Source organism: Centruroides sculpturatus, unplaced genomic scaffold, assembly GCF_000671375.1.
Source record: "Centruroides sculpturatus isolate CEXI.00-Female unplaced genomic scaffold, Cexi_2.0 scaffold256, whole genome shotgun sequence".
Classification (NCBI taxonomy): domain Eukaryota; kingdom Metazoa; phylum Arthropoda; class Arachnida; order Scorpiones; family Buthidae; genus Centruroides; species Centruroides sculpturatus.
Window position 1 is genome coordinate 680,513 of NW_019384583.1, and position 27,553 is coordinate 708,065.

Genomic DNA, 27,553 nt, shown 5'->3' on the forward strand with positions numbered 1-27,553 from the left:
CATATCTCTTAATGAATATTTTACTCGTTATTAGCGTACAAAATTAAAAAAAATAAAATAAACTCGTCTCTACCCTCAAAGTAAGCTTTTTAGCCATTTTATAATAGTACAGTAAAACCCGTTAAGATGTTCTCGCCTAAGATGTTAGAATGTATATGGGGACACGATTTAGTTCAACCACTTTAACGCTTGATAACTAACTCCTGTGTTAAACCATCTGACTCCGATTCTGACCACTCAAATCACAGAAATTATTAGGCTTCAAACAGAATGAACAAAATCATGCCCCCCACCAGTAGCGTAGCGGAGGGGGGCGGCAGGGGCGGCCCGCCCCGGAAGGCACTTTTTAGGGGACGGCAAAATTACGTTTTAGGGGGCGGAAAAAGTTCACAATAAATAATAATAATATCTTGTAAGAATTTGAACCATTTTATTTCATATTTTCGTCCACCTACGATTCGGACCGATTGAAATGAGCACGGAATAGTGTTACCATCGGACTCGGCGTCGAGGGATATCGTGCGCAACCTGTCGACTTTTTTTTTTTTTCTTTTTTTTTTGCTTGTACGATTCATTCGTAATCACATACACCTCCAAAATCCAATAGAGCTAGGTCACTTGCGTTACTCCTATCCAAGTCTCCCTAGTCGCTAACTGTAACTGATTTAGAACCGGCATGCACTGCACATTATTCTTAGCATTGCAAAATTACATTGCGCATGCGTCAGGAACTTCTGTTTGAACAAACCTCACCTGCCGTCCAGGACAGCGATTTTAAAAAGGTGGCAACACTAGCAAGGAATTTTTCATTACTTATTCTGTGACGAAACTGAATTTTAGTCTTTTAAATTGAAATACCTAAATAAGGGGACGGAGGAAAATTTCGCCGCCCCCTTATTTAGGTATTTCAATTTAAAAGCACTATGCCACTGCCCCCCACACAGTCTAACATCCACACATATAGAAAAACCTCGAATCTTTTGCATATCTCGAAATTTTATGGTGTCCTGAGTCCAAAAATGTAAAAATTTGGGAGGGATCATTTTTTGACCGAGCGCTACACTTTTCCTCTTATATATAACAGCCGGAAAAGTAAAAATTATCGACTACATATTTATATATTACTTAGAGAAGTCTTTTAGCTTTGGAATAAAAAGTTTCTACGCTCTATCTTTATTAGAACTCTATTTATTAAATATTTTATTCTGAGGTCACGTGATGATATCAGAATTTCCGGGTCTCTTTCGGTAACAAATCCGCCCCTGGTCGGAGTCGGATGGTAAGGAAAAGTCGGAGTTGGAGTCGGTAGATTTTTACGCGACTCCACAGCCCTGGTATATTTAAATTCACATCATAGGTGATCATAATTAATACGTCTTTCCATTGATTAATTTAAGAGGACCTTTTTCCATACCCCTTGTGGATTCGACTAGGCCCACAATACGAGCATCCGATTGATGAGAACAGGCCTAACATATCCGGAAGAGTTTGTTTTGTTTGGTTGCTTGCTTGTATAGGTCAACGCAACATATGGACGATGCTGAGGGGAATGCTTCCCGGGAGGACTTTCTATGAGAAACTGGCTCCTATTTAAGTGTACAAACATGAAGAAAACCTAGAAAATCCGACAAGGCCAGCCTGTTGACGAGACGCAAACCCACGACCAACTATTAGTGTTCAATAAATAATGTTATCCACTGGTGGGCCTATACCTGGGACAGACTGCCCATGAAAAATTTCTAGGAAGCTATCCGCACGGATTCAATCTCTGATGTTCAACACCGGTAGGCTGATGCCCTTAACTGCCTCATCCATCCGGCCTTATTTATTATATTCAATATGTCGGGATCACCAATGTCGGGTTGATCCCAACTTACCGATTAAAGTAAATCGATCGACATAACGTAAAAACATGACACTTTTATTAACTAGCAGGTTAAATTCTAACTCCATCTTACAATGTTTTTTTAACGAGCGGTATCACAGTTCGTGGAACGTAGCGCAAGGTCGACTGGTCGTCTCGGCAGCTAGTCCAGAAGTAGTTCATCGGCTAACGCTCCGGGCAAATTACCGCTCTACAGAAAATGTTGACTATTTAGTTCGCGATAGAAAGTAGTTCGCGNTATTGTCGAAGATAATACTTCTTGCATAATAGTGGACTAGCTCAGTAGGAATTTGGGAATTTCCTGGTGGTCCTTCCTTATTTTAATATGTTATATTGTCGGGATCACCAATGTCGGGTTGATCCCAACTTACCGATTAAAGTAAATCGATCGACATAACGTAAAAACATGACACTTTTATTAACTAGCAGGTTAAATTCTAACTCGATCTTACAATGTTTTTTTTAACGAGCGGTATCACAGTTCGTGGAACGTAGCGCAAGGTCGACTGGTCGTCTCGGCAGCTAGTCCAGAAGTAGTTCATCGGCTAACGCTCCGGGCAAATTACCGCTCTACAGAAAATGTTGACTATTTAGTTCGCGATAGAAAGTAGTTCGCGACCGCAACAACTTCTCCAATACATACTACTCATACTACTGTTACACCATCAACAAATTTTGAAACATTTCAACATTTATAGAAGAAACCACATTAGCTGAAGATATTTCTGTAAATCATGATACATTATCTAAAGAACATACAAAAGATATATTTATATCACAAGAATTTTAAAAAATATAAACAACTATATAGAAGATCAAGTGGAAAAAAAATGTTAAACATGTAAACACTATCAGAAATTGAAACATAGAATTGGAATTTTGGAAAAGGAAGTAGAAAAGGCTAAAGAAGATAATGAATCATATCAACTCTTATCATTAATTCTTAATAATGACCAAATATCTGCCATAAAAAAAAAACCAAATTTATGAAATGGTCAAAGAAAACTATTCAAAAGCTTTGAAATTAAGATTTTCTAGCGGATACGAGGAGTTATTAAAACAAAAATATTCCATCACCTTCAATCAGGACTTTACAAAGACGATTACAAAATTTAAAATTTCAAGGTGGGATCCTAACACAAGTCGTTGAATTTTTAAAGATTAAAGCGAAATTATTCAAAAATGAGTGGGATAAAGATTGCGTCATTTCGTTAGATGAAATGACAATAATTCTTTGGAAAATGTTTGATAGCGGTACTAACATATATTGGCCATGTCGCTTTACCCGGACATTCTGGGACCGCGACTCACGTATTCGCGATTACGCTAGGGGGATTACTTTACGACGGAAACGAATCGTAGCTTACTATTTCACAAGTAACTCTGTAGACGGAAGTTTATACGAAAATATATTATTTGAAATAATTACTCGCGTCGGACAATTAGGTTTAAATGTTGTTAGCGTTACATCAGACACGGGGGATCGTCCGACAAAGCATTATGGAAAATATGGATTATCACAGCGGGTGGTGGCGGCGAAATAGTAAATTCCATAAAGCATTCTTTAAATTCGGATAAAAAGATTATCCGCTGGCAAATGTACCGTACAACATTTATTTAAAAATATAAAAATATCAGAAGAAACAAAAGAAAAATTCAATCTTCCAACCGATATATCATCGTCACGGCGTATAAACGAATCGCTAGAACAACAACGAAGGAGCTAGTTTGAAGTTTAAGTTAAATGCGACGGCAATAAGTCTTCCTCACTTTCAACAAATGAAAGTGAAACATCTACACGAGTCGTCAGTCGCGATATAAGCATATAAGCGGTGGATTAAGATTTTTTCAGAAGCGAATAAACCAGAATATTTAACAACCGCTCGGTTTGTCGCCGCTGTCGAAAAACGGTTTAGATTAGCAACATCGAGGCATCCACTTTTTGCTCTAAGTACGAATACATTACGGAAGTACGAGGATTCGATAACATTTACAAACAAATTTATTTTAAGAGAAATCTATTCGGAAACCTGGTCAAACCGAATCAATTTTAGATTGGCGACACGAATTTTTATTTAACAAACAATACCGTTTNCTCAGAGGATAACGATAACTTGCCAAAAATAAAACGCTTTCGGTTAATAGTGCTTTTAGTGATGACAAAGAAAACATTGTTTATATTAATATGTATCAATTAAGAAAACTTTAATAAAGATATTTATCTTAATTATGAAAATATAGTAGCATGTTTTTTGACTTTTGGAACCTAACCCTCCTTTCGGTACTAGTTCTTTGTTTCGCATAACACAGATTCGCATAACACGGCAATTTTTTAGATTGCGGTAATGCGGTTATAATAAAATATTGTGCGATTATTTTTATATAATTAAAATTAATATGTATTTATTTTTTTAGAAAATACATGGGAAGCGGCGCATCCACCGCTTCCAATGACGGCACGCCACTGGGTTTTATAAAAAAAATTGTAAATGCTAATAACGAGTAAAATCGTCATTAAGTCCGACCCCACTGGAGCTACACTCGATCCCCTTTATATCATCACCCCCTCGACCTTTAATCACCAAAATTTAATTAAATCAATCTCTCCAATAAACTTTAGATATTACCATAAGATTCAAACAAGGATATGTACAAACGGCAGTGTATCTAAAACCCACACATGCTCCACTATATATCCCGGCATGGTCTAATGATCCGATTAAATACAAAATGTCTTCGTTTAGGTCGCTTATTAAAAGAGCATTCTTATATTGCACCAACGTACAAGATAGAATTAGCGAGATTAACAGAATCAAGAATATTGCAAAAAGTTTAGGATACAAAACATCTACAATTAATGGTTTGGTCAAAGGTTACAAGCAAGGGACAAACAAACGGAATAAGCCAAAAGATAGGTTTAATAAATTTACATACAACAGGAATGTAGAAGGAATAATGGAAGAGTTGTGTAAATATAAGAGCACAAGATCTATTTATAAAAGAGCGCCGAACATCTACAAGTTACTAAGGAATGATAAGGACAAGATAGGAATGAAGGAAAAAGCTGGGGTTTATAGAATTCCTTTTGAAAATCAACAATTAGGAGTAGAAAAAGANTTCATAATAGCAATTGTAAATTGGCATATAACTTTCAAGTTGTCCTTTAAACACAGGTAATATGCACAAAAATATGGTAAATATTTTCTCTGAGCGTATGATAACCTTACGTTTTGAGAAGTTAATAAAATGTTTATGTATAACACACTAGCACAATAAATAACAGCTGGAATAAGAAAGATGATGACAGTCAACATGTCCAATTCCATCATAGGCATCAAAATGCTAAATAATCTTATAAGATTTTGTATAAACATTAGAAGATTTTTTCATCAGTTCATTCATTTTGAGATCAGAAGTCATGTAAATTGGTTTTCAAGAATACAATTTAGAATTGATTGCAATATATATGTCATGGACCAAGTGATTAATGTTGTTAATGTCCAGTCATTATGAATAACAACATTACTAATATAAAACCCCTCGTATGTGTGTGCTGTGAATTCCTTAAAACTTTCTTTGTCATTATTTATAATACCCAATTAATCACTTGGTTCATAACAGGTGAATATATATATATATATATATATATTCTCGGTGCTTCAAGTTCCCGAGTTCAAAAATGTAAAAATCTTGGGTCATATTTTGACCGATCATAATACTTTTCCTCATATATAACAGCCGGAAAAATTATAAATCTAAATGACAGAACAGTGAATAAAAGACATGTAGTCACATCTCTGATCAGTATAAAATATTCAGTATCAATTTTTAAAAATATACTTACCAACAAGAAAAAAACTAATATATCAACATACTAATATAATAAAATATCGGTAATAAGAATGAAAAGACCGGTTAATTTAAAATTTCAATATAGGATTCAGTGCTTTTTTGTTTCAATTAACAATTACAGTGTTATTATGCTTTCTGTATGAAAATATTTTTTAATCAAAAGACTTACAATTTATCTTTAATGCTTTTATATTTCGTTCTACTTAAAGGTCAGTTAATAATTAAGTTCCTCTATGACCGGAAATTGCATTTTAAAGGAAGAGTTTCTATTTATTACAACATATTACATATATAATAAATCTGAGAAAGTTGATACTAATTTAAAAAAAATTGGAAATTTTTTCTATACTTAAATATCGTCTTAGCATCAATTATTCTAAGAAAATTTTTGTAGTAAATGTTTGGAATTATCATTTAACAATTGTATTTTGTTAAATACTGTAATTCTAAACGTTTTTACTACAAAAAAATAATAATTGTAATGCTAATTTTGAATATTTCTCTAACCTTAGCAAAATAATGTAACATATGTTTATAATTAAAATGAAAATTAACGTTTATTATTATATAAACTTTTATAGTATAAAAATTTATATACATTAATTTTATTTAAATCATAGCATTCTATAAAACTGCTAAGGTTTTTAAGCATTTTACTTATCTGTAAAAATTATTATATATAAACAAAATCTTATTCGTTTATAAATTTTGCTTGTTTATATTTAAAATATAACATTCCTAAATGAGAAATGTTTAAGGTTCAAAGTATATAGAATACCTTACTACCAACATATACATTTCATTTATTAGTAACATTTTTGGTCTAAACTAGTGATACTTAAAAGTGATGGTCTGTCAACCATCAGCTACTAGTCCAAAGAGAATTTATATGAAAGAAAAACATAGTATGAAATAATATTGTTTTCATACAAATATTGATAATGACATTGTACTGTTACAGTATGTATCTAAATACAAAGACAGTTGAAACTGCTTGCACTCAAATACAATAATACAGTAATAAAGCAAAAATATAATATTGGTTAGTATTGGTAGTTGGCAAATTGAAAAATACATTCTCAGACCATCACATCAATTAGCTTGAACACTGGACCATCTTCAGGTCCAGAAAAAGATTAAAATACATCAAAAGTATTAGTTACTAATAAATTTATATGTTGTAACAAGGTATAATTTCTTTAAATATCCCTAGTTTTAATTACTATTTGAAAAAAAAAAAATTGCATAATAGCACAACTACAACTTATATATATTTTAACTTTCCAATAGAAAAGTATGTTAAATTTATTTTAAAAGCTATAAAATTCTATATACAATATGATTTTTTATTGTTGACTTTGACACAACCAAATATTTATAGAATAAATTATGAAAAAAAAAAAAAAGGAAAAAGGAAAAAAATTAGAATAAAAACAAAATGGAAATTATATTTTNTTATATATTTAATAAACTCCAAATTTATGATACATACAATATGATCATAAATTTATTGAACAAGTATGCAAGGTTCTGATGAGTTTTGTGATCAGGCACATATACTTGCATCTGAATTCTAAATTTTGCACTGATGATATACATATTGCATTGTCAATGGATTTTCGTCACATCAAAGGATTTTTTAAATGCATTGTATAATTATGTTACAATTAAAAAATTATAACGTAGCATCAATGCTTAATTTAGAATGTTTGCTATAATTCCAATCTGGTAAATCACATTCCGATAGTAATGTTACGAATATATGCCAGATCAATGTCCCCTACATCTCTTGAAATATGACAAAATTCTATTTACATAGCAAAATAGGGTTTTTTTGTTTTTTTCTTCAACATTCAACACAGCACTCAGAATATAACATTTTGTTATATATGATTATTGAATAGTCAAAACTATAAAATAAATTGTACAATTTGACAATTTCTAATTTGAGGCATTTTCAGACAGTATACAGTTGATATGACAAAAATTATCATTTATGTGATCAAGTCTTCAGATCAACGATTACTAACATCAATTATACTTTAATGTACCCTGATTAAAATTTCATTATTGAGATTTCATCACTGATAGCTTGCAACTTTTTTTTTTTTGAAAAATAAATTAAGATCTAAAAAAACAGTTCAAAATATACTAAACAACAGATTGATCCTTTAAAATTATGAATAAATACTGAAAAAACAATAAATTTCAGTACAGTATCATTACAATCATTCATTCTTGCAATTATAATTTACTGCATTCTTTTGGCAACATCATATACAGTATTAAAAGTCAATATTATAAACAATACTTTTTAAGTACATGAAAAAAAAAATAATAATAAATCATTATTTATTATTTAGTCCATAACAGGAAGACTTAAATCAGACCTCTCATCTTTTTATATTCTTCAAGATTAAGTGACCTCTTAGGAGCAACTCTTCCTGCAGGAGATGGCCTTGATGAACTTGATGAACTTGCTGGTAATGGTAATGCCAAGTCAATTTTTATATCAAAATTATGAGCTGTAAATAAATCATCTCCAGAACGTTGTTGTTGAACGTTATTTGTAGCTTTAACTTTTTGTTTCATTTCTTCATTTTTTCTTCTTTCCTCCTCCTCTTCTTCTTGTTTTTTTATACGTTCTTCTTGTAACCTTTGTTGGTGAAGTTTCTGAAGTATTTCAGCATTAATTTGTGCTTCACGAGATTTTGTAACTAATGTAGGAGCACACCTTCTTCTTGTAAATGGATCATCTACTGCTTTTGCTTTATTTTCTTTTGCTTCTTGTAAAATAGCTTTTTCTGAATCCAAAATATTTTTTAATCTGTTTCTTTCATTTATATAACTAATTGCACTAATACTACTAGTGCGAAGTTTGTCTAACTCTTTAGCCCTTTCTTCAAGTTGTTCCAGTTCTGAATTTAATCTCTGCACTTCATCATCATTGCCAAGCAACACAGCCATATCTTTTTGTTTCATCAGCTGAGTCTTCTTTACAGCATAATTATGTGGGTTTTTTTTGAATCGTCCCTTCTCTTTCACAATTGTTTCAACATCATCTTCCTTATATTCATAATTAATAGCATCTTGTATATCTTTAACTTTTTTTGATACTTCTTCAGATGTCGGCAAAGGTAATCGTTCCATAACCATTGTCTCTTTCCATTTAAAAAATTCTTTATCCGTAAAATCCTGATTTGAAACAAATTCTAAACGAAATACACGTTCCTGATTACCATGTTTCAATCTTAATCCTTTATTAGTTCTTGTCATACCTAACTGATAAATTTTGGCAGTTTCCACAACTCCAACTATTTCAGCAATTCGATACACAGGTTTATTATTATGTGTGCCTATTCCAATTCTAACAAAACATCCAATTACTGCTCTTTCAAAAAATGGTGCATGAACCCACCTTTCTAACTTGTGTCTTGATAATCTAATTTTGCTCAATTCCTGCCTTGAAGAAATATATTGTGGTTTTTTTGGCATCTCGTCTTCACTTCGAGATCTATAAGACTCCTCACTTCTATCATCCACATCCGAATTGCTACTATCGTCATCGTCATCATCAGAATAAATATCACTCGCTTTTAACTTTTTAACCGGCTGTTCAGATTCTTCTTCGACTTCCTCATTCGTTTCTGAATCTTTATGTAACTGTAGTTCTAACTGCTTTTTCTTTTTCTCTCGTTCGGCTCTTAAATCTTTAATTGCCTGAGCTTTCTTATCCAACTTGTAATTCTTCTCTTCGACCGTACGTCTTCGCTCTTTACTACGCAAACTAGCCTCGCTGTTTAACTTAACTTCGCTATTATTCATTTTCTTGTTTTCGTTTCTTTTGGCTAACCTTAATTTCTTTTCTATTTCGAATCTTGTTTTCAGCACTTCCCTTTTCTCAATTCGATTAAATAACTCTTGTTCTCTTTCTTTTTCTGTCATCTGTGCAAGTCGAGCTTGATCTTCCTCATCACCCATGAGATTCTCATCATATCCATCATTAAATTCTTCATCTCCCGAACTCTCTCCACCACTGTCTGACACTTCACCTTCTTCAGGTTCAGAATCAAACGAAGGCTTTTCATTATCATCATCGTCGTCGTCGTCCTCGTCTTCATCATCATCACTGGGCGAATCATCTTTTGTAGAAGTTGCGGTTTTTGTTTTATCGGCATCGGTACTCCATTCACCTCCACTGTCGGACGAATCGGAATCAGAATTAGAACTTTCTTCATTTTTACTTTCTGGACATTTTCTTTTAGCTAAAGATAGTAATTCTTCATCCAAATCGTCCGGACTGTTACTGTCTTCACTACTAGAATCGATCACCGCTCGATTACGTTTAACCATCGTGATTAATATATTAACTACGTCACACAAAGAATAAAGTCACTTAAATAAAACAAGTATAAACTACCATAATCCAGCAAAAATTATCTCCAAAACATAACGTCTCCGAAAAATGGCGACTTGCTCAATAAGAAAATTCGTCCGTCCTCTAATCGACAATAACCTGGTTGCACACGTAGTTACTATACAGCTCTGTAATTGGATTTTAGTTTAAAATTTTTCGTTTATTAACCAATCCGATTCGTTTTTATTCCTCCATTATACCATCAATTGTAAAATATATTTAACAGATTACAGAACATTTAGATAATAACAGCCCATAATGTACCAAAATATTCTGTTTTTATCATATAAAATTGGAAAATTTTATATTATGTTTAAAATATTTTTGTTTATTTTTAACTACAAGAAGTTATACAATAAATCTTATTTTATTAACAAAATTTATATTTTGAATTCTTTAATATATACGAGGATCAAGTCTTTTTTTTTAACTCTTTCCGCCTTGTGGGCACTAAGAGGGCCTCTTTTTGCATGCCCATTATGGGTTCGGCCAGGCCCACAATGGGGCTGCCGGGTGGTGATGATTTAGTTGAAACTTTCCGTCCGTTCGGATATGCCGGGACGGGGCCCGACATATCCGAACGGACCACCCCCAAAAAATTCCTGGGGATTTTTCGACCCCGGGTCCCCCAGAGCGATAGGCTGCCACCTTAGCCGCTCGGCCATCCGGCCGCTTAATCTAGTGACTAAGATACTGTTGTTCATTGTACAGCTTATGTAGCACCGATCAGGTTGAAACATGTATACGCTGTAAATGTATTACATAAGTGGTAGGATCTTTGTCTTGGGTTCAATAGTGCATGTTCAGTGACGGCCGTAGAATGTTGGTTCCGATCGAAACACGCTCCAACTTGGAAATGCAAGCAGTCATTCGATTTGTACATGCAAAGATTGGAAAACCCACCGAAATTAATCAAAAATTAGTGGAGATTTATGGTTGACGAAAGGAGTCAGATTGATGTACGACAATGCAAGACCGCACATCACGACTAGACGACATTCTTGCTTCAGAAACGCAAATGGAAGATTCTTGTTCATTCACCCCACAGTCCCGCCTGGTTCCTTCCGATTTCCATTTGTTTGGCTTAATGATTTGAGCAAGTCCATAACTGCATCTTTAAGTTCGTCATCATATGAAAAGTGTAAGCCTCCAAGATATTTATCAATAAATCCAAAAAGATAAAATCAGAGGTTGCTAAGTCTGGACTATGCACATGATGATAGGTCCGTTGCATAATAATGCAACTCTCCATACTGTATGTCAGACTTCAGACAGGCTAAAAAAATACGGATGGGAAGTAACGAACCATCCTGCGCACCGTCCAGACTTATCACTCTGATTTTTTAAAAATCTTTTTGGACGTCTTGAGAAACAACTTGGAGGTTTACTCTTTTCATATGATGATGAGGTATAAGATGCAATCATGGACTCGTTCAAGTCAGTAAGTGGAGAATTTTTTGAGAAAGGAATTTTTACCGTTGTCTCCCGCAGAGAAAAGTGTTTAGAAAAGAATGGCGACTATGTAGAAATAAAAATTATTTTAAAAACTTTTTATTCGCAAAAAGAATTTCTTTATAGTTTTTTCTATTTTTTAATTTTTTATACGTTGCACTAAATTATTGAAATTCTTCTTGGTTTAGCATTTAATATAATTAACGTATATTATCTGTGAGGTTTCACTAATTTTTTGCTAAATTTGTTTGCAAACTAAATAAATAAATAAATAAATAAAATGAATTGTCATCGGAAAAACATATTTATGTAAAGTTTCAACTAAATCGGAAATTCGAAAGTGAAGTTACAAGATTTTATCTAGACAGAGTGAAAAACATAATAAATTAATGAACAGCGTATAATACGGGTATAGCTTAGACTGTGTACAATACTTTCAATTGGCTAATTTTAATTTTTTATTAATTATTTGAATAAAAAACATTTTAATAACACACAAATAAAATTGAATCGAAATATATTATTACAAATATTATGTAANTGAATTTTTCCTGGAAAAAATAAGACATTCCCTGAAAATAAGACCTAGCGCATTTTTCAGAGCAAAAATTAATATAAGACACTGTCATATTTTCGGGGAAACACGGTAGCTTACATACATCCGACTTGGATTTTACACAAATTGCGAAATTATACCCCGACTTACGCGGTTACCGCTCGGTCCCACCTATCGCGTAAGTTCGGGTTATTACTGTATTTAACTTTTCAAATCTGTCCGACTGGAACGACTAATCGGTCGGCAGACGGCTGTTGCCATGGCAACACGACTTGGAGTCGGGCCAGTCGGTCATAGTGTGAAATAGCCCTTACCATCCGACTCCGACTCCGACTCCGGCTAAAACACCAAAACTCCACGACTCCGACTCCACAGCCCTGGTTATAAATCTACTCGTGATTCACGTAATCTGGCGAGGGCGGCCAAATATCTAGCTGGCAGGCGGCTAACAGCCCGAAACCGGTCCTGGATAGAATTGGATGCGGTATACGTGTAGCATCCATCCAAGGTCCTAGTCTTCCACCAGCTAAACCGGGTCAGGTTGGTGCTCTCTAAAGCGCATGCGCGAATCTGGCTTTTTGGATGCTGACGATACAGCGCTTCCACTCCGCCACCAATATTCGAATACAGGTAACCCCGTATAACACGGCACTTCTATAGCACGGATTCGCTCTAACACGGTTCGAGAATTGGTACCATCCCCCGTATAACACGGTACTTTTATAGCNGAACCGTTTTAAATTCGAATTTGTTATTGCATATTGATTCGATTATAGAACGATTGTAAACGTTCCATAAAATTGATCAAATTGAAAATAGTTCGTTTGATTCTCGGCAATTCTCATCATTCTCAGCGGTAGGTGTTATATAACAATTACTATGGTTGTTTAAATACTGTACTGAATATAAATAAGGTTTGCTTGCAAAATCCTTGCGGGCAAAGCCGTGAGTAACAGCTAGTTTAATATAAAAATACGAAAAACGTCACTAAATGAAAATATAATTTTGTCTATGAAATATGATTCGACTTTGCGCATTAAATGAATCTATGAAAATCATTTGACATATGTTCTAATTATAACATGTGCATCCTTATTTCCGGTGCTCTTCATTTACTTTACCTTCGTTGACCAACGAGGATACCGTATTCCGTTTTATACTGCCCTTTGAGCTAGTGTAGAGAAGTGTACAATAATATTACACTGACGAAACGAACAGTTAACACTCGCCATTTACACTTTTTTGCAAAGACTTCAGCAAATACTTGCATTTCGACATATTATTAAAACACCGAATTGTATTTACATACTATGAAATGAGATAATTTATTTAAGCTGTAACTTATTACTGCACAATAAAATTATAAATGTACAAAACAAAAATGCATTGCCTTAATTTCTATAATTCAATAATTTTACATATGCCTACATAAATTTTAATAGAAAATTGTATTGTGTATAACAAATCACTCAAATGAATTCGATTTGCTTAGATGAATATCACTTCATGCAGTTAATAACATTTTCCACAATAACAAAAATTTTAAAAACAACTTTTATATTTAAGTAGATTTCCACTTTTATAAATAGTTTGAAATTTAACAATCTGTCACTTGCACATTTATACAAAAAGTTTACATAGGTTAAGATTCTTTTCTTTGTGTTTAGCAATAATAGACATTCAGATATTGCATCATTTCCTTTTTTGATCTTGCCTCTCCTTTTGTATTAGGTTGATTTTTCTCCCTAAATAAGATTGTATTCATCTATCTTCTATGCTTATTTCAATAATGGAATAACCTGGATAGCAGATTTTGAATCGTCAATGTTTAGATAATGCCTTGACTTTGTCCTCCTCTCCTTTACTGAACAATTGCATTTGAGAGGGGAGAATGAGTCTTACTAATGCATTACTTAAATGTCCTATACTATTTTAATATATACCATGTATTTATGTTATTCTCCCTACTTGATGGAGAGGATAACAAGCTACAAGTACATTATGTTGTGTGAGGAACAAGGATGACAAGCTACACACATTAAAATGATCTCTAATGAATTAGTTGCAATAGATCCAATAGTTACTGACATGAGGAAATTAGGCATCTGCATACAATTTGTATATCAGTTAAATGCAACACACATATTGTACATTTATAGCCACAAATCATGTATTGATAAAAAGTTATAAAATTATCAACTTATATGTAACATATATATTTAAAATTTTCTAATTGAATCTCATTTGGCTAAAAATCAGAAGTGTCTAAATAGTTATTTTATAAGCAAATATCCTTAAGTTTCATTACCATATAAAATGTATAAATTGGGCAAATCCTGACCAAAATTTTTGGCATGCTGAAAGTACTGTACATGATAAGAATAACAGGCCTATCTCTAGCACTAAACAATAGGCAGAAACATTATTTTGTGTGAGTAAAAAAGTATGGACTATTATAAAGCCCATTATATCTACACATGAAATATATTATAATGAAAAATTATTAAAAATTTATAACAATCAAATTTTGTGGATCCTTGACACTGGGGGCCCAGGGCTTAAGCCCTACTAATTTCTATGTAGATCCACCCCTGTACACAATACATGCATGCTGACTGGGTATGCAAGCTTTCAATACAATCTGGCTGTGTTAAATGCTTCAATGACATCATGCATGCACACTTGTTTGTTGCAGAAAACCTCCACACAAGCAAGCAATCGAGTTCATGCAAGCATCGCACTGACTTAAAATGGCTAATCACTAGCTGTCAATGTAAAGGAAACACAAATGATAAAAAATTATTATTGGCATATTTGTTCTCTCATATAAAAAGTATCAATATATTGACAGTCAGAACTTTCACTTATGCATGTTGCACATGCTAAGCAAGCCCAGAGAATTTACCCCTGGTATAAATGTAAAAAATAATAATTGATAATTTAGTTAATTATCCAAAACTTTCACATTTTCTGTATTGTGTGTTTCTGTAACTAACTAACTTTTATATTCTACTCAATTTTTAAATACATTCAATTTCTTGAATTTGTACAGAAAATTTTATTTTAATAATAAATTCTCAGGATTGTGAATTAGAAGTTTTAGTGAGTGAGTTGATAAAGTGATTGAGTTCCTCAACATATTTAATTGTTGAGCTACAATTTTCAATTGCATATCTATAAATTCCCACTGGCATCTGTCTGTAGGTTTATACCTATACCTACAGACAGATGGACACTAATGAAAAAAAATTTATGAATAGCACTTGCGTATTCTTTACATTTCTATAATTGTAACCCCCACATTAAGTCAATGTTTCACTGTGACAGTTTAATATTCTTATCAGCAGCAGTGTATCTTTATTTAAAGAGAAAACTTAAGATGTAAGATGTAATTAATGTAAAAGAAAAACTTACACTTTCCTTCTTGTGAGTCTAATAGCTCTTGTTAAACACATCCATCTCACCTTATTAATAATGGGTTTGTTACCAGTGGGTAGGTGCACACAGAAAATTGTCATGGGACATGCTTTTACACTTCATTAAAAAATCTAGTCTCACTCTTGTTTTTGTAAGAGCTACTACCACTTTACGGTAAATATTAGCTGGCATAGCTATAACTTAATTAACTTAATTGTTTTAAGTTTTTCTTAATTAATTAAGAAAAACTTAAAACAATTTTTGAAAAATTGAAAGAACTGCATGCCTTTAAGTACAAATACCCCAAGCATATGCATTAGCCCAATATTTCTAAAGTTCACCTTCCAGTAGACCCCTTTAATAAATCTTTTGGCAGGTTTCCTAGAGTAGAATTTATTATTATTTTATATATATATATTATTAATAAGTGTTTCTTAAAATAATGTTTTTGTTTTAAACAATTTCATTTAATTTAAATTATTTTTGTTTTTTTTTAAATTTAAACTTTAATATGTGTTTTACTAAGGTAAATATTACAAGAAATATTTTTTTAATTTGCACAATACGATATGCTTCTTTTTCTTCTATAAACCAGGGCTGTGGAGTCGGAGTCGTGGAGTTTTGGTGTTGGAGTCGGAGTCGGATGGTAAGGAAAAGTCGAAGTCGGAGTCGGATGATAAGGAAAAGTCGGAGTCGGTAGATTTTTACACAACTCCACAGCCCTGCTATAAACTCAAGGATTCCTGTCACCACATTTGCAAACCTGCAGGGATCCATGGACTACACATTGTTGAGAAATCTGCTATCCAAATTATCTTAAATACCTGCACATAAAAATTTCTATACACTATACAAAAATTTTCAGTTTTCAGATCAAATAAGAAAAGCAGTTAAACATCTTAGGATGAATAGATTAATGGGAGGGCAATGTAACACTTGGACAATCTGCCAAGTCTCCATGGAGGACAATCTCTCTTTCAGGAAACTGACCCTATTTAGATGTAAAGAAAACCCGTGAAACTCCATGTGATCAGCCCATTGTTGATATGCAAATCTGTGATCAACCATTAGTGTTTTATCCTCTCAGCCATTAGTGAGGTTGAGGCCGAAGTTTTAAATGCGAAAACGTGTACATTAGACATTCAGCACCGCTTTCCTGTAAGCCTAGAAGTTTGACAACAGCATTTGGAATGTCAAGCATGATTCCACTGACTTTCCAAACACCATTGTCAAACTTCTAGGCTTACAGGAAAGCGTCACTCAATGAATGACACACATTTTCACGTTTAAAACTTCGGCTTCAACCTCGCTATTGAGCTAAGCATATAAAGGAAGCCAGTATTGAGGGCCGAAACCCAACTCGTGTCGTTTTAAAATTTCAAGTAATTACAAAAATATATAATTTTTAATGAAATTATTTAAATTGTAAATGTATGTAATTTTTCCTATTAACTTTTAAAAGTAATTTAACTTAAATAGTATAAAGAGGTGCTTTAGAAGTTAGATAAAATAGCCATGATGCAAAAATAATTTTGATATGAAAATTTTCTTGCTAAATCTGAAATTTTCCTTTTTAAAGTATTTTTTGGTGTTCATTCCTTGAAGTTTGTCCTTAACTAAAATTTTTAAGCCTTATAAAAATTCATTGTCATTGCTATAAATAAATTTTGCAGTTTCAGATGTCAAAGTCTGTTAATTACTGCCTGTGCTAAAAATAATAATTCATGCCATTGACTTCAATTTTCTTTTGTTAATCAATGTATTATATCAATTTTATAATTGTATACTATACTATAATAACAACATATGCTTAAATTAAAATGCTCTTTTAATCTAAAATATTTTTATGTTAACTTATCAGTTTAGTATTGCATGGTAAAATGTATGGTAGGTCTATTTAATTATTTGTATGATTTAATTAAAATTTTTCAAACTTTGTAGTAGTAATTATTAATTGATTCTTAAATTAGTTTTATTTTGTGCACTTAATTTTGTGTATGTTTGGGAGAGATTCTGAAACTTGAAAATATTCTGCATCCCTGCTCATAAATTGCATTGCATCCTACTGCTTCTTGCAGGCCTGAAGATGGGCTATACTTGGACAGCCATATTTTAACAAACGAAATCAACAAAAGAACCAATGAGACATTCAGCTTTCCATGACTTTTTGAGAACACTAATGAAAATTTTTCAGTTTCCAGATGAATGAACCCTGTATACATATAATATTTTCTTCATTTTACTTTGATAATTTCTAGTTATTCCAGTGTAATAAGTAAAAAACTTTAAAAGAAATTGTTTAATGTACTTTTGAAATTCCTTCTACTAGTGTTTATTCATGCTTATCACAAATTCATCAAATCTGCAATGGGATAGTCAGATGGCAAAGAATGGGACTTGACATATCTGGTTCACATTATCGACAAAAATTTGAAAATCCAATCAGGACTTAAACTCTCATCCTTCAGAGCAGCAGGCTAATGCCTCACTAATTTAAAAGCTGTCAGCAAATCACTTATGCAAAATAAACTTTATGATTTTATATTCAATCATTTAATAATTAACAATAATAATAATACAATCATTTGACAAAATCTATTAATTCTTTCTGCTTAAAAGTTTGAATATTTTATCAATTGCAAGTGACAACTGTTACAATGAATTCAAATTAGTCATAGGAAAAAATTTGCAATGAAGATATTTATGGACTTTTATACAATTTTTTAAAATCCAGGACTATAATGTATTTAATCTATGGAATAGAAAAAACGATTTTGTTACAAAATGCCTGTACAAGATTATTTTTATAAAAAGGTGTGTATCATAACAAATATATTCAGCATGAAAAGTTTAACATTTTCAATGTCATTTATTTAAACAAAAATCCATTTAGCAAGCAAGCATCTATATAGTGTCTTGGAGAACATTCATCATGTTAAACAGTTTATCATCATCATTATTCTATAATTGAATATACTGTTTCAATAAATAAAAATAACCACAAAGATTTGAGCTTTAAAAAATTAAATTACAAATTAACAATTAAAACAAAATTGGTTCCAGGATAATCTTCTGACATGACTAGTAATCAAATAGTTCCACATTACAATATGAATAATTTACATAGTTCATGACTTTCTCAATCCAATTGTTAAAGGAATGTCTTGACTTCACAAATGTATCTGTTATAATATCTAAATCTATATATATTTACATGTTAAGTTTTTCATTCTTCTCCCATGCTGATTTTGGAACTCTGAAAGATATTTTAAATTTAAAATTAATGTAATTTTGAATGAAATATTGACCAATATTTAAAAAATAAAACATATATCATTATCTATTAAGAATGGTATATTCAAACTTTTATTACAGATTTCATCAATAATGCTAAATATAATCTTGACTTGAGGCAAAAATAAAAGCTTTTTGAATCAAAACTATTTTGCATTAACACAACTGAACAATCAAATAAATTTATTATTTTATATAGCAATACCCACCACGCGTTGCTGTGGCTCAAAATGTATCCATTATAAATGTTTAATACTTCCCCCGTGGGGGATTTCGAAAAATCCTTTCTTAGTGTACATTCGCTTGACGTATCCTATTAAAACGCAATCAAAAACACAAAAAACCACATCTAAAATAGTATAATAGAAACTGAATTCTTCACGATAAGCCTTAATTTTGTCTCTTTTCCCCGTGCATAGGGGGAATTTCGACTTCTATATTATATAAAAACACACGTGTATTCAAATACAATGTTGTGTCAAAATTTCAAAGTAATTGGTAAAGAACTTTCAGAGATTAGAGATTTTTAAAACTGAAAAACTCAAAGAAAAGACACAGAAGTGTGTCAATCTTGTAAAACATTATATATATATATATACACACACACACACAATATGGTATAGAACACATTAAACATGGATCAATAATGAAATATTACATATGTATTACTTGTTTTATGACTAAATTAGATTACCAATATTGTAGAAGATCAGTCTGTATTATCAGTTAATAAAATTTATTTATTATTAAAAATTTTCTTCCTAAAGAATGGTACTAATAAAATTTACTTATTTTGTATTTAAGTAACAATAATACAAGAACTTTCACATTTTAAGTATAATATACATACTGGAAAAAATTTTCTTAAGATTTTGGTTTGCAATACTAACACTAAACATTGACATCATTATAAACATATAAAAAGTACAAGTTAAATGAATCTAGTTGTATAGGGTAAGAACAACAACTACAGTAATAATGTTAATATTAATCTGAATACAATGATATAGTTGTGCTCAAATTTTAGTTGGAATACATAAATTTGTGTATTTAGTTAAGTGACTGACTTGTCAGCAGTTTCAGTATCTAATTTAGAAAATCAAACAAAAGTTTGCATATTCATATGGAAATGAAATAAAAAATTTTCAATAATGATCAATTTATTTGTAAAATAAACAACCATTCAATGTTTTGGAATCTTATGAATAGGTTTAACAATAATGTCAAGTACTACAGGCCCAGATGTAGTGGATGAAAAACAAACATAATAAGTGAATGATGTGCATTAACAGTTATATGTTTTCTCAAAAAATACCAAGAAGTTGTAAAAAACTATTCTTTCACTTTTTTATTGAATGAGACAATTTGATTAAAAAGTTCTCCTGAATAATAAAAAAGTAATTCTTAGTAGAACAATCTGTAATAAAACAATCTAAAGTAAAACATTTTAAGAAACAATAATTATATTCGAAATAAACTTTATAAGTAGATAGGAAATAATAAAAATTTTTTAAATTCTTCCATATTATGTTTTATATCAGAAGTGGTAAAGTAAATTACCAGTATTCAAGCAAAGGGACACTAATTAAATAGTAACAACACTGCTTAGTCAGTTGCTCATCATTATTTACATAAAGCATTCTTAATAATTAAACTGTTTTATTAATTTACTACTTCCAAAGTAGAAATAACTGAATGTGTGTTGTGTTTTTAGTGAAAAATTGCTCTATAGATAGCAACATCACAAATTCATTTTCTAAAATAAATTTTTATGAACATTTGAAAGAAATTTGTGGACTTTCACAAATTTTTCTATAAAGTGCAATGAAACAGGTTTGTAGGAAAGTATATAAATAAAAAAAAAATTTTCTAAAGAAAAGCTCAGAGAAAATAAGACAAAATTCAATGTTACTGCAAATCCAAACAGAAATGTGTTTACAAAGGCAGTTCAAGGCCACAAACAAAATTTCCCTTTTATCTGCAAGATATCATAACAAAGTAAACAAATATGCTTCCTTTCATTCATATACATTATCAGAATTCTATGGAATGCAACTGACATTTTATTAATATAACTTATTGAATCAATTATTATAGTGTTTCAAAATTGTCTTTACATCTTCACAGAATAAAAATTTATTCAAAGATGTGCACTATATTTTTAAATGCACAAATTTATCCATACATATTAAGATTCATTTATATAACTTTTGCACTGAAAATTCCTACCATAGTAAGATCAGCTAGTATTAAGATGGCTGCTTTCATTGTGTTGCTTCACTATTACTAGCTTTGTGTACCTGGACATGCTCCAACAACTCCTCATTCTTCAACTTGACAAAGATGATCAGGAAGGACACATTCACTTCCAGCATCCTTGTTACCTTAGAGAAATACAAGTATTCCAACAGCCAATTCCTAGCACAGTGGATTGGTTGGAGTGCACTGTTAGCATAGCACCTCATTTCCTGGATCTAACAAATTTTTATTTTTTCTTGTAGGAATTTGTTAAAGATCAACTGTAAGTGTCACTCTTACCAAATGTGGCTGAACTCTAAACTCAAATTACCACTGCAGTTGCTCAAGTGACACTGGATGTATGTGGGAAGAAACTGACTACAGATGGGACATCTGCTGCATAACAAATGGTAGTAACATTGAACCATAAAAACTAATGGTTATAAAACTTAAAATATTTGACTATATTTCAATGTTCTAAGATTGTGTGTTTCTTCACCAGTTCACCAATATCTCAACTGAAGTTATAAAGCTATTTTTGAAATGCTTTGTATTTATAAGTGATATCTGTATAATAAAAGCCATAAAATTAAACTATAAGCATGATTTAAATTGTTTAATTAGAATGCTTAATCAATATTTATGCAATTGTAAATAATATAATATACAGGAAAACCATCAATACATCTAATAAAGTACAATTTAAAAACAATCTATAAATAATATTTATTTCATGTTAATATACAATATAGAAATCATTATTTGTATGTGTCTGAACATCTAATAATATTCAAGTCTAGTTCTTATGAATTAAACAAGAGTATTATTAGAGGTTCAAATAAAAAATTTACTCAAAAATATAAAATGTTTTAAAATGCAATATTTTGTATTTTTATTTTATTATTACTTACTTTTTAAACTGAACTAGAAAAAACAATTATAAAAATTTAAAAAGCACTTCTAGTTTATTCAATCTGTTAAATTTGATGATCATTTTTATGAATATTTCTAATGAAGATTTCATATTAATAATTAATCATGTGAATTTGCTTATTATATATTGTATATCAAGCATTGTTAATAAATGCTATCAAATGAATGTGTTGTAAAGTAATAAATATTTTACATCATCATCATTTGTGTTGTAAGCCGAAAAAAATCCTTTTACAAGAATTAATGACTTTATTTATTTGTGTTGTATATTTATAAATAAAATTTTTATCATAAAACATCATCATAAATTCTAAACGTTAGAAAATTTTTACTTACCATAATTATAGCCACAATGAGTCCAAATAAACCAATAGCACTGGCAAAAATCTCTACTATTAATATCTTCACAAAAAGAACAGGATTTGCTGCATCAGCTAATGCAGCTCCTGATCCTACTATACCTACAGAAAGACCACAAAAGAGATTGCCCAATCCAACTGTCAATCCAGCTCCAAACATGATATATCCTGAAAGTTAAATTGATAGATTTCTTAAAATAAATAATATATAAAATAAATTATAAAAGAGGAATATTTAATAATGCTACCTGACATAAGATATTTTTCTCTAACAGCTCTTTCAGTTTCAAAACGTTCTGCTTTGTATCTCTAAATGTATAAAAATATAATAATAAATTGCTAAAGAAATTATTTTATAAATAACAATAATAATATTTCCTACCCCCAACTGATTCAATAATACAATGGCTGTAATAATTCCATAAATTGCAACAGCTTCACAAAAAATGATGCTCACAAGATTTTTTGTTCGAATTCTTGGTGCTTTTACTCCTCCACCTACAATACTCACACCTGTTGTATAGATGCCTCTAAATAAAACAAAAATCATTTATATTTTAATTTAGATAATACATTTTTTTAAATAAAATCTTTAAATGATTTATCAATATTAGTTAATATTAATATTAGCAAATATTTATCAACAAAAATAGTTGTATTTATTATTCTTGTACATTAAATAACAGTAATAATTTACAAATATAGTATTAATACATAATTTATAATATTAAATAACACTTCTAGCCCACAACTTTAGAATAAATTATTTAGCCTAATAAAAGGGTTATAATAAATTGGAGGGGCACACATCAGGGGCTGACTAGAATAGACAGACTAGATTTTACTAAAAATAACCTTTAGTTACCTTAATCAAATTTTAGCAGGAACAATCATAACACTAACAGCTAACCTTGGTTAATCTTTGTTTATGGTATATTCTTGTTATGATTGTATTAATGGATACTAGTGATATACTCTATGTATATGTATGTAGGCTGATGTGATAAGCCTTCCAATTTATTGCAACCCTATTTATTAGGCTGAATAATTCATTCTAAAGTACACAATTTACTTAAAACATAAAAGTTATTTGCAGAACTCAATTCCATAAGTGTGTTAATTTTAATAATTCTAAAAGCAGTAAATGTAATAATTAAATTTGTTGTTGTCTTTTTTAAATACAGTAATACCCCGACTTACGCGAACCTGGAGTTACGCGATTTTCAAATCTTGTTGATTTGTCTTTTGTTTGAGCACCACACAACTCTTGATTACTCACTCCCCCCACACTATTGTTCAGCTTACATGTTTGGATGTGTCGTGCAGAATCAACACATAGCTACAATTTATTTTGTGTTATTTATTTCTGTGTTTGTTATATCTACGGAGACTCAAGAGACTCTATGTGGTGACTTCTCATAACCGTGAACAAATCAAAAGACGAGATAAGATTAACAAGAACATTTGTTAGCTTACATACATCCGACTTGGATTTTACACAAATTGCGAAATTATACCCCGACTTACGCGAATTCGACTACGCGGTTATTGCTCGGTCCCACCTATCACGTAAGTTCAGGTTATTACTGTATAGTTTGACAAGAAGTGAAACCATAAATTTAGAATTTAATAAACTATATTTAAATTATATAAGTTTATATGCACATTTAATATATCTTAAGTACTGTACCTATATTAAATTAAAGTAAAATAATGATACATAATGCAAATACACATTTCATCATTACAATAACAAAAGATATCAAACAGGAGTTTGACTAACTTTCTCTCATCTACTGAATTTACACACAAACTAATTTGGGATTTATCTGTTACAGTAGAGTCTGTTCATATAAATCTGTCTCTTCTTAGAATGCAAGTAACTTTCTTTTACTTTTTGCTCTTTTCATCCTGTAGACACTAAGGTGGTCCACTTTTCATATTCATTGTGAATTCAGCCACACCTGTAATGGGGTTACCAAATGGTGAAAGATGGGTTCAACCTATCTGGGACAGACCACCCTTAAAAAATTACAGATGTTTTCTACCTAGATTCAATCATAGGTTCTCAGAGCAGTATGCTGATGCCTTAATGATCTTAGCAATCTGACCATAAATGACAAATGATTAACTACTCCTAGTGTCACTGAATCAAACTCTTAAATCCACAAACTGCTTCTTCAGCTTCTGACATTCTGAACACAGAGAATTACTGAATGTTACTCACTGTGTTACATCGTGGTTTTTATGTAATTTTTTTGGAAGTATACTCAATACCATATAATAAAATCTTGCTCTGTATAGTCAAAAACATTGGATTTAAACATTACTTATTATAGAAGAAACTTGTTAATTCTAAAGCTAGAACTATCTTCTAAATAGTAAAATTCACACCTTCCTCTCACTTTCCCAGCATCCACAGATTAAAAACAAATGTTTTCAGCTACCTTCAGTGGCCTGCATCAGGTTAAGCAGATTCTATTTTGAACATCTGTAGCAGTTCAGAAACCTGCTAAACCTGATGCAGGCCACTGAAGGTAGCTGAAAACGTTCGTTTTTAATCAGTGAATACTGGAAAGTTAAAAGAAAGCAAGAATTTTAATATTTATAGTAAATATGTAAGTAAAATGTTTGAAACACATTTTGACATTTTTCTGTTATTTATAAATAGTTGTGTAAGTGTCTAGGCCAGGGATGCAAATCTTTTTGCATCCAAGTACTATATAGTAAACATATTTGTCTTTCAAAATGTTTGTGTGTTCCAAAGTTTTAGACTTCAAATAATGAGATTTAAAGAAATGAAATGAATATGCTTTAATTAGAGTACATGTAAAAAAGTTGGCTGAAAAAAAGGATGACCAGTGATAAACTGAAAGAGTGACTGAAAAATACGAGCGATAAACCAAAATCACATCATACATTATTTTCCAGATGATGTCTCCAAGTGTGCAACTTTGGGAACGTGTGCCATAGATTGCCTAGACCAGGGGTGGCAAATCATCTGGAACTACTTAGATCATAGCACAAATTTGCACTAAATAGTATTGTTTTATGAAGTACCTGCTGACACAACCTCCACTTAAAATAAGACTATACTGTACTTATTGCAATATATCATTAATGCACAAAATTATATTGAAATTATTACATGTAATATTTATCTGTTTGTAATACTCAGTCTAAGTCATTTAAGCAAATTTCAATCAATCATAAAATCTTTGGAATAGTATAATAATAAATCTATTAGTTTTTATTGCATCATCATCAGAAATATGAAAAGAGTAGAAAATTTAATTCATTCTGGTAATTTGGTAAACTTTTAATTCTTTTCTAATAAAATTTGACTGAAATGATTATTAAATTCTCCAATATTGATTAATCTAGTGCAATTCACAATATCTCAATTCTTATGTAATTGTAATTTCTAAACAATAAACAGTACTTACATTAGAAATAGGATTGTTCAAATTAACCAGGCAAAATTACATTGACAAAGTTCTGCTTACATGTAAAAATCACATTTTTTAAATTTTGATTAAAATCTGAACAAAAGTATTTTATTCATTATTTTATAATTTTCAAAAACAACTGAATCATTAGACTAAAGTTTTTCTGAACTCTGCTTGTATATTATCGTATCTTTACTTTAACTGAATAAGTAATTAAGCATCTAAATTATTAAAATTTTTACGAATGCAAAAATTTCTGAAATTGACAGTTATTATGCCGAATTAAAGGAAATTGTTTTTTATATGTGACCTAGAAAAAATAATAATTAAATATTAAATTCCAGTAACAAAAGAAAAAGGTTTTGTTAATAATAATAAAATAATAGTAAAACCATTAGCGTTAATTACCAATTATAAAGTAAATATTTTCTAATGAATAAAAAAAAACACATTTAAATGAATTTACGTGTATTTCGAATTAAAATATAGTAGACAAAATACAGAAATTAATGATGTTATCGTAGTTTACGTTACTACGATAACATCATTAATTGCGATGTAAAAAGGTATGCCTAATGAAAGTTTATTGTAAAAATGTTTTGCTAAATAATAGCAACATAGGTCTGTATTTTGCGGTCGCTGATAGTATTCACATAAAAAAAACCTTATAATAACAGAAATGTAACACTGCACAAAATAAAATGCAATGAACGTCATAGAAACGAATGAATTAACTTAAAAGTTGAACTAAAGGTAACAGCTTTTCGGAAAAGATAAAATAAATTTTATTGTTTCTATGCGAATCGCACTCTATAACAATAATCAGTAACTGTTCAGTAGATAAGTATTCAGAAAAAGTATAAAATATGCAAAGTCAGAAAAATATTGCTTTTTTTCCAATAGTGAAGACAACTGAAATGACTTTACCTCATTTTGATAAAAATTTTCATGAAAAGTATTGTCAAAGAGTGAAAACGCTTTGTGTACATGAAGCAAAATTTTGTCAAACAAGTGACACAATAACAATTTTTCGTTTGACTTCAAGTAACACAGGTTTATAAAAATTTTTGTAACAAGAAAAAACTTAACACTGCAGTAAAAATAAAACACATTCGAAAACGTAACAGAAAATATTTTTGGGATCTTCGATCTAACAACTATAAAGTAATCGAGTAAAAGTCCATTACGATCTACCAAATACAGTCGATTCCCCTATAACGTACGTTTCTATAACGACNGTCAATTTTTTATTTTACATACAAGCACCAGAATGATAATTATCATAAAAACATTGAAAATATAAAAAATTTTTACAATATTGTCTTTATTTGTCAATTTTTTATTTTACGTACAAGCACCAGAATGATAATCATCATAAAAACATTGAAAACAAAAGCTATTTCGACATCTTGCACAATTTATAAAGGATGATTGTTTACACGAACAACATTTTTTTAATAGATCTGTTGGAAAACATACTTCGTTTATATTCATAAAAATTTCTCTTTTATCAGAAAGTTTGGAAGCATACCAGGCATACCGAATCATTTCATTAAAAATTGGTGATGATAGTTGATGAAGCACTATTGATTGTATTTTTATACAATCTTCACGGGAATTTATTTCTCTATTATTTTCAATTAGATAAGCGCAATTTTGTATACGCTTTATTAGATTTTTTACCTGTCTATAAAAATATAC

At 30.7% G+C, this 27,553-nt stretch overlaps 2 protein-coding genes across 2 annotated transcripts in view; both read right to left on the bottom strand.

Annotated features, from left to right (window-relative positions):
- Window positions 1–7,222: 7,222 nt before the first annotated feature.
- LOC111624524 (RNA polymerase-associated protein RTF1 homolog) lies at window positions 7,223–10,260 on the bottom strand. Its single transcript, XM_023367373.1, has one exon. It carries the CDS (start codon window positions 10,088–10,090, stop codon window positions 8,117–8,119), a length of 1,974 nt encoding a protein of 657 aa, XP_023223141.1. The 5' UTR covers window positions 10,091–10,260; the 3' UTR covers window positions 7,223–8,116.
- An 8,163-nt stretch (window positions 10,261–18,423) lies between these two features.
- The window catches only part of LOC111624525 (V-type proton ATPase 21 kDa proteolipid subunit-like), a 27,435-nt gene continuing 18,305 nt past the window's right edge, over window positions 18,424–27,553 (bottom strand). The window contains exons 4-7 of the mRNA XM_023367374.1: window positions 22,786–22,933; window positions 22,652–22,712; window positions 22,381–22,571; window positions 18,424–18,835 (exon numbers count right to left, since the gene is read on the bottom strand). Of these exons, the coding sequence (XP_023223142.1) occupies window positions 18,806–18,835; window positions 22,381–22,571; window positions 22,652–22,712; window positions 22,786–22,933 (430 nt within the window). The 3' untranslated portion in view covers window positions 18,424–18,805. The remainder of the gene's footprint in view (window positions 18,836–22,380; window positions 22,572–22,651; window positions 22,713–22,785; window positions 22,934–27,553) is intronic.

What these genes read in the sequence shown, in the direction of transcription:
- LOC111624524 (XM_023367373.1), bottom strand. Translation starts at nt 10,090, where the DNA reads ATGGTTAAACGTAATCGAGCGGTGATCGATTCTAGTAGTGAAGACAGT.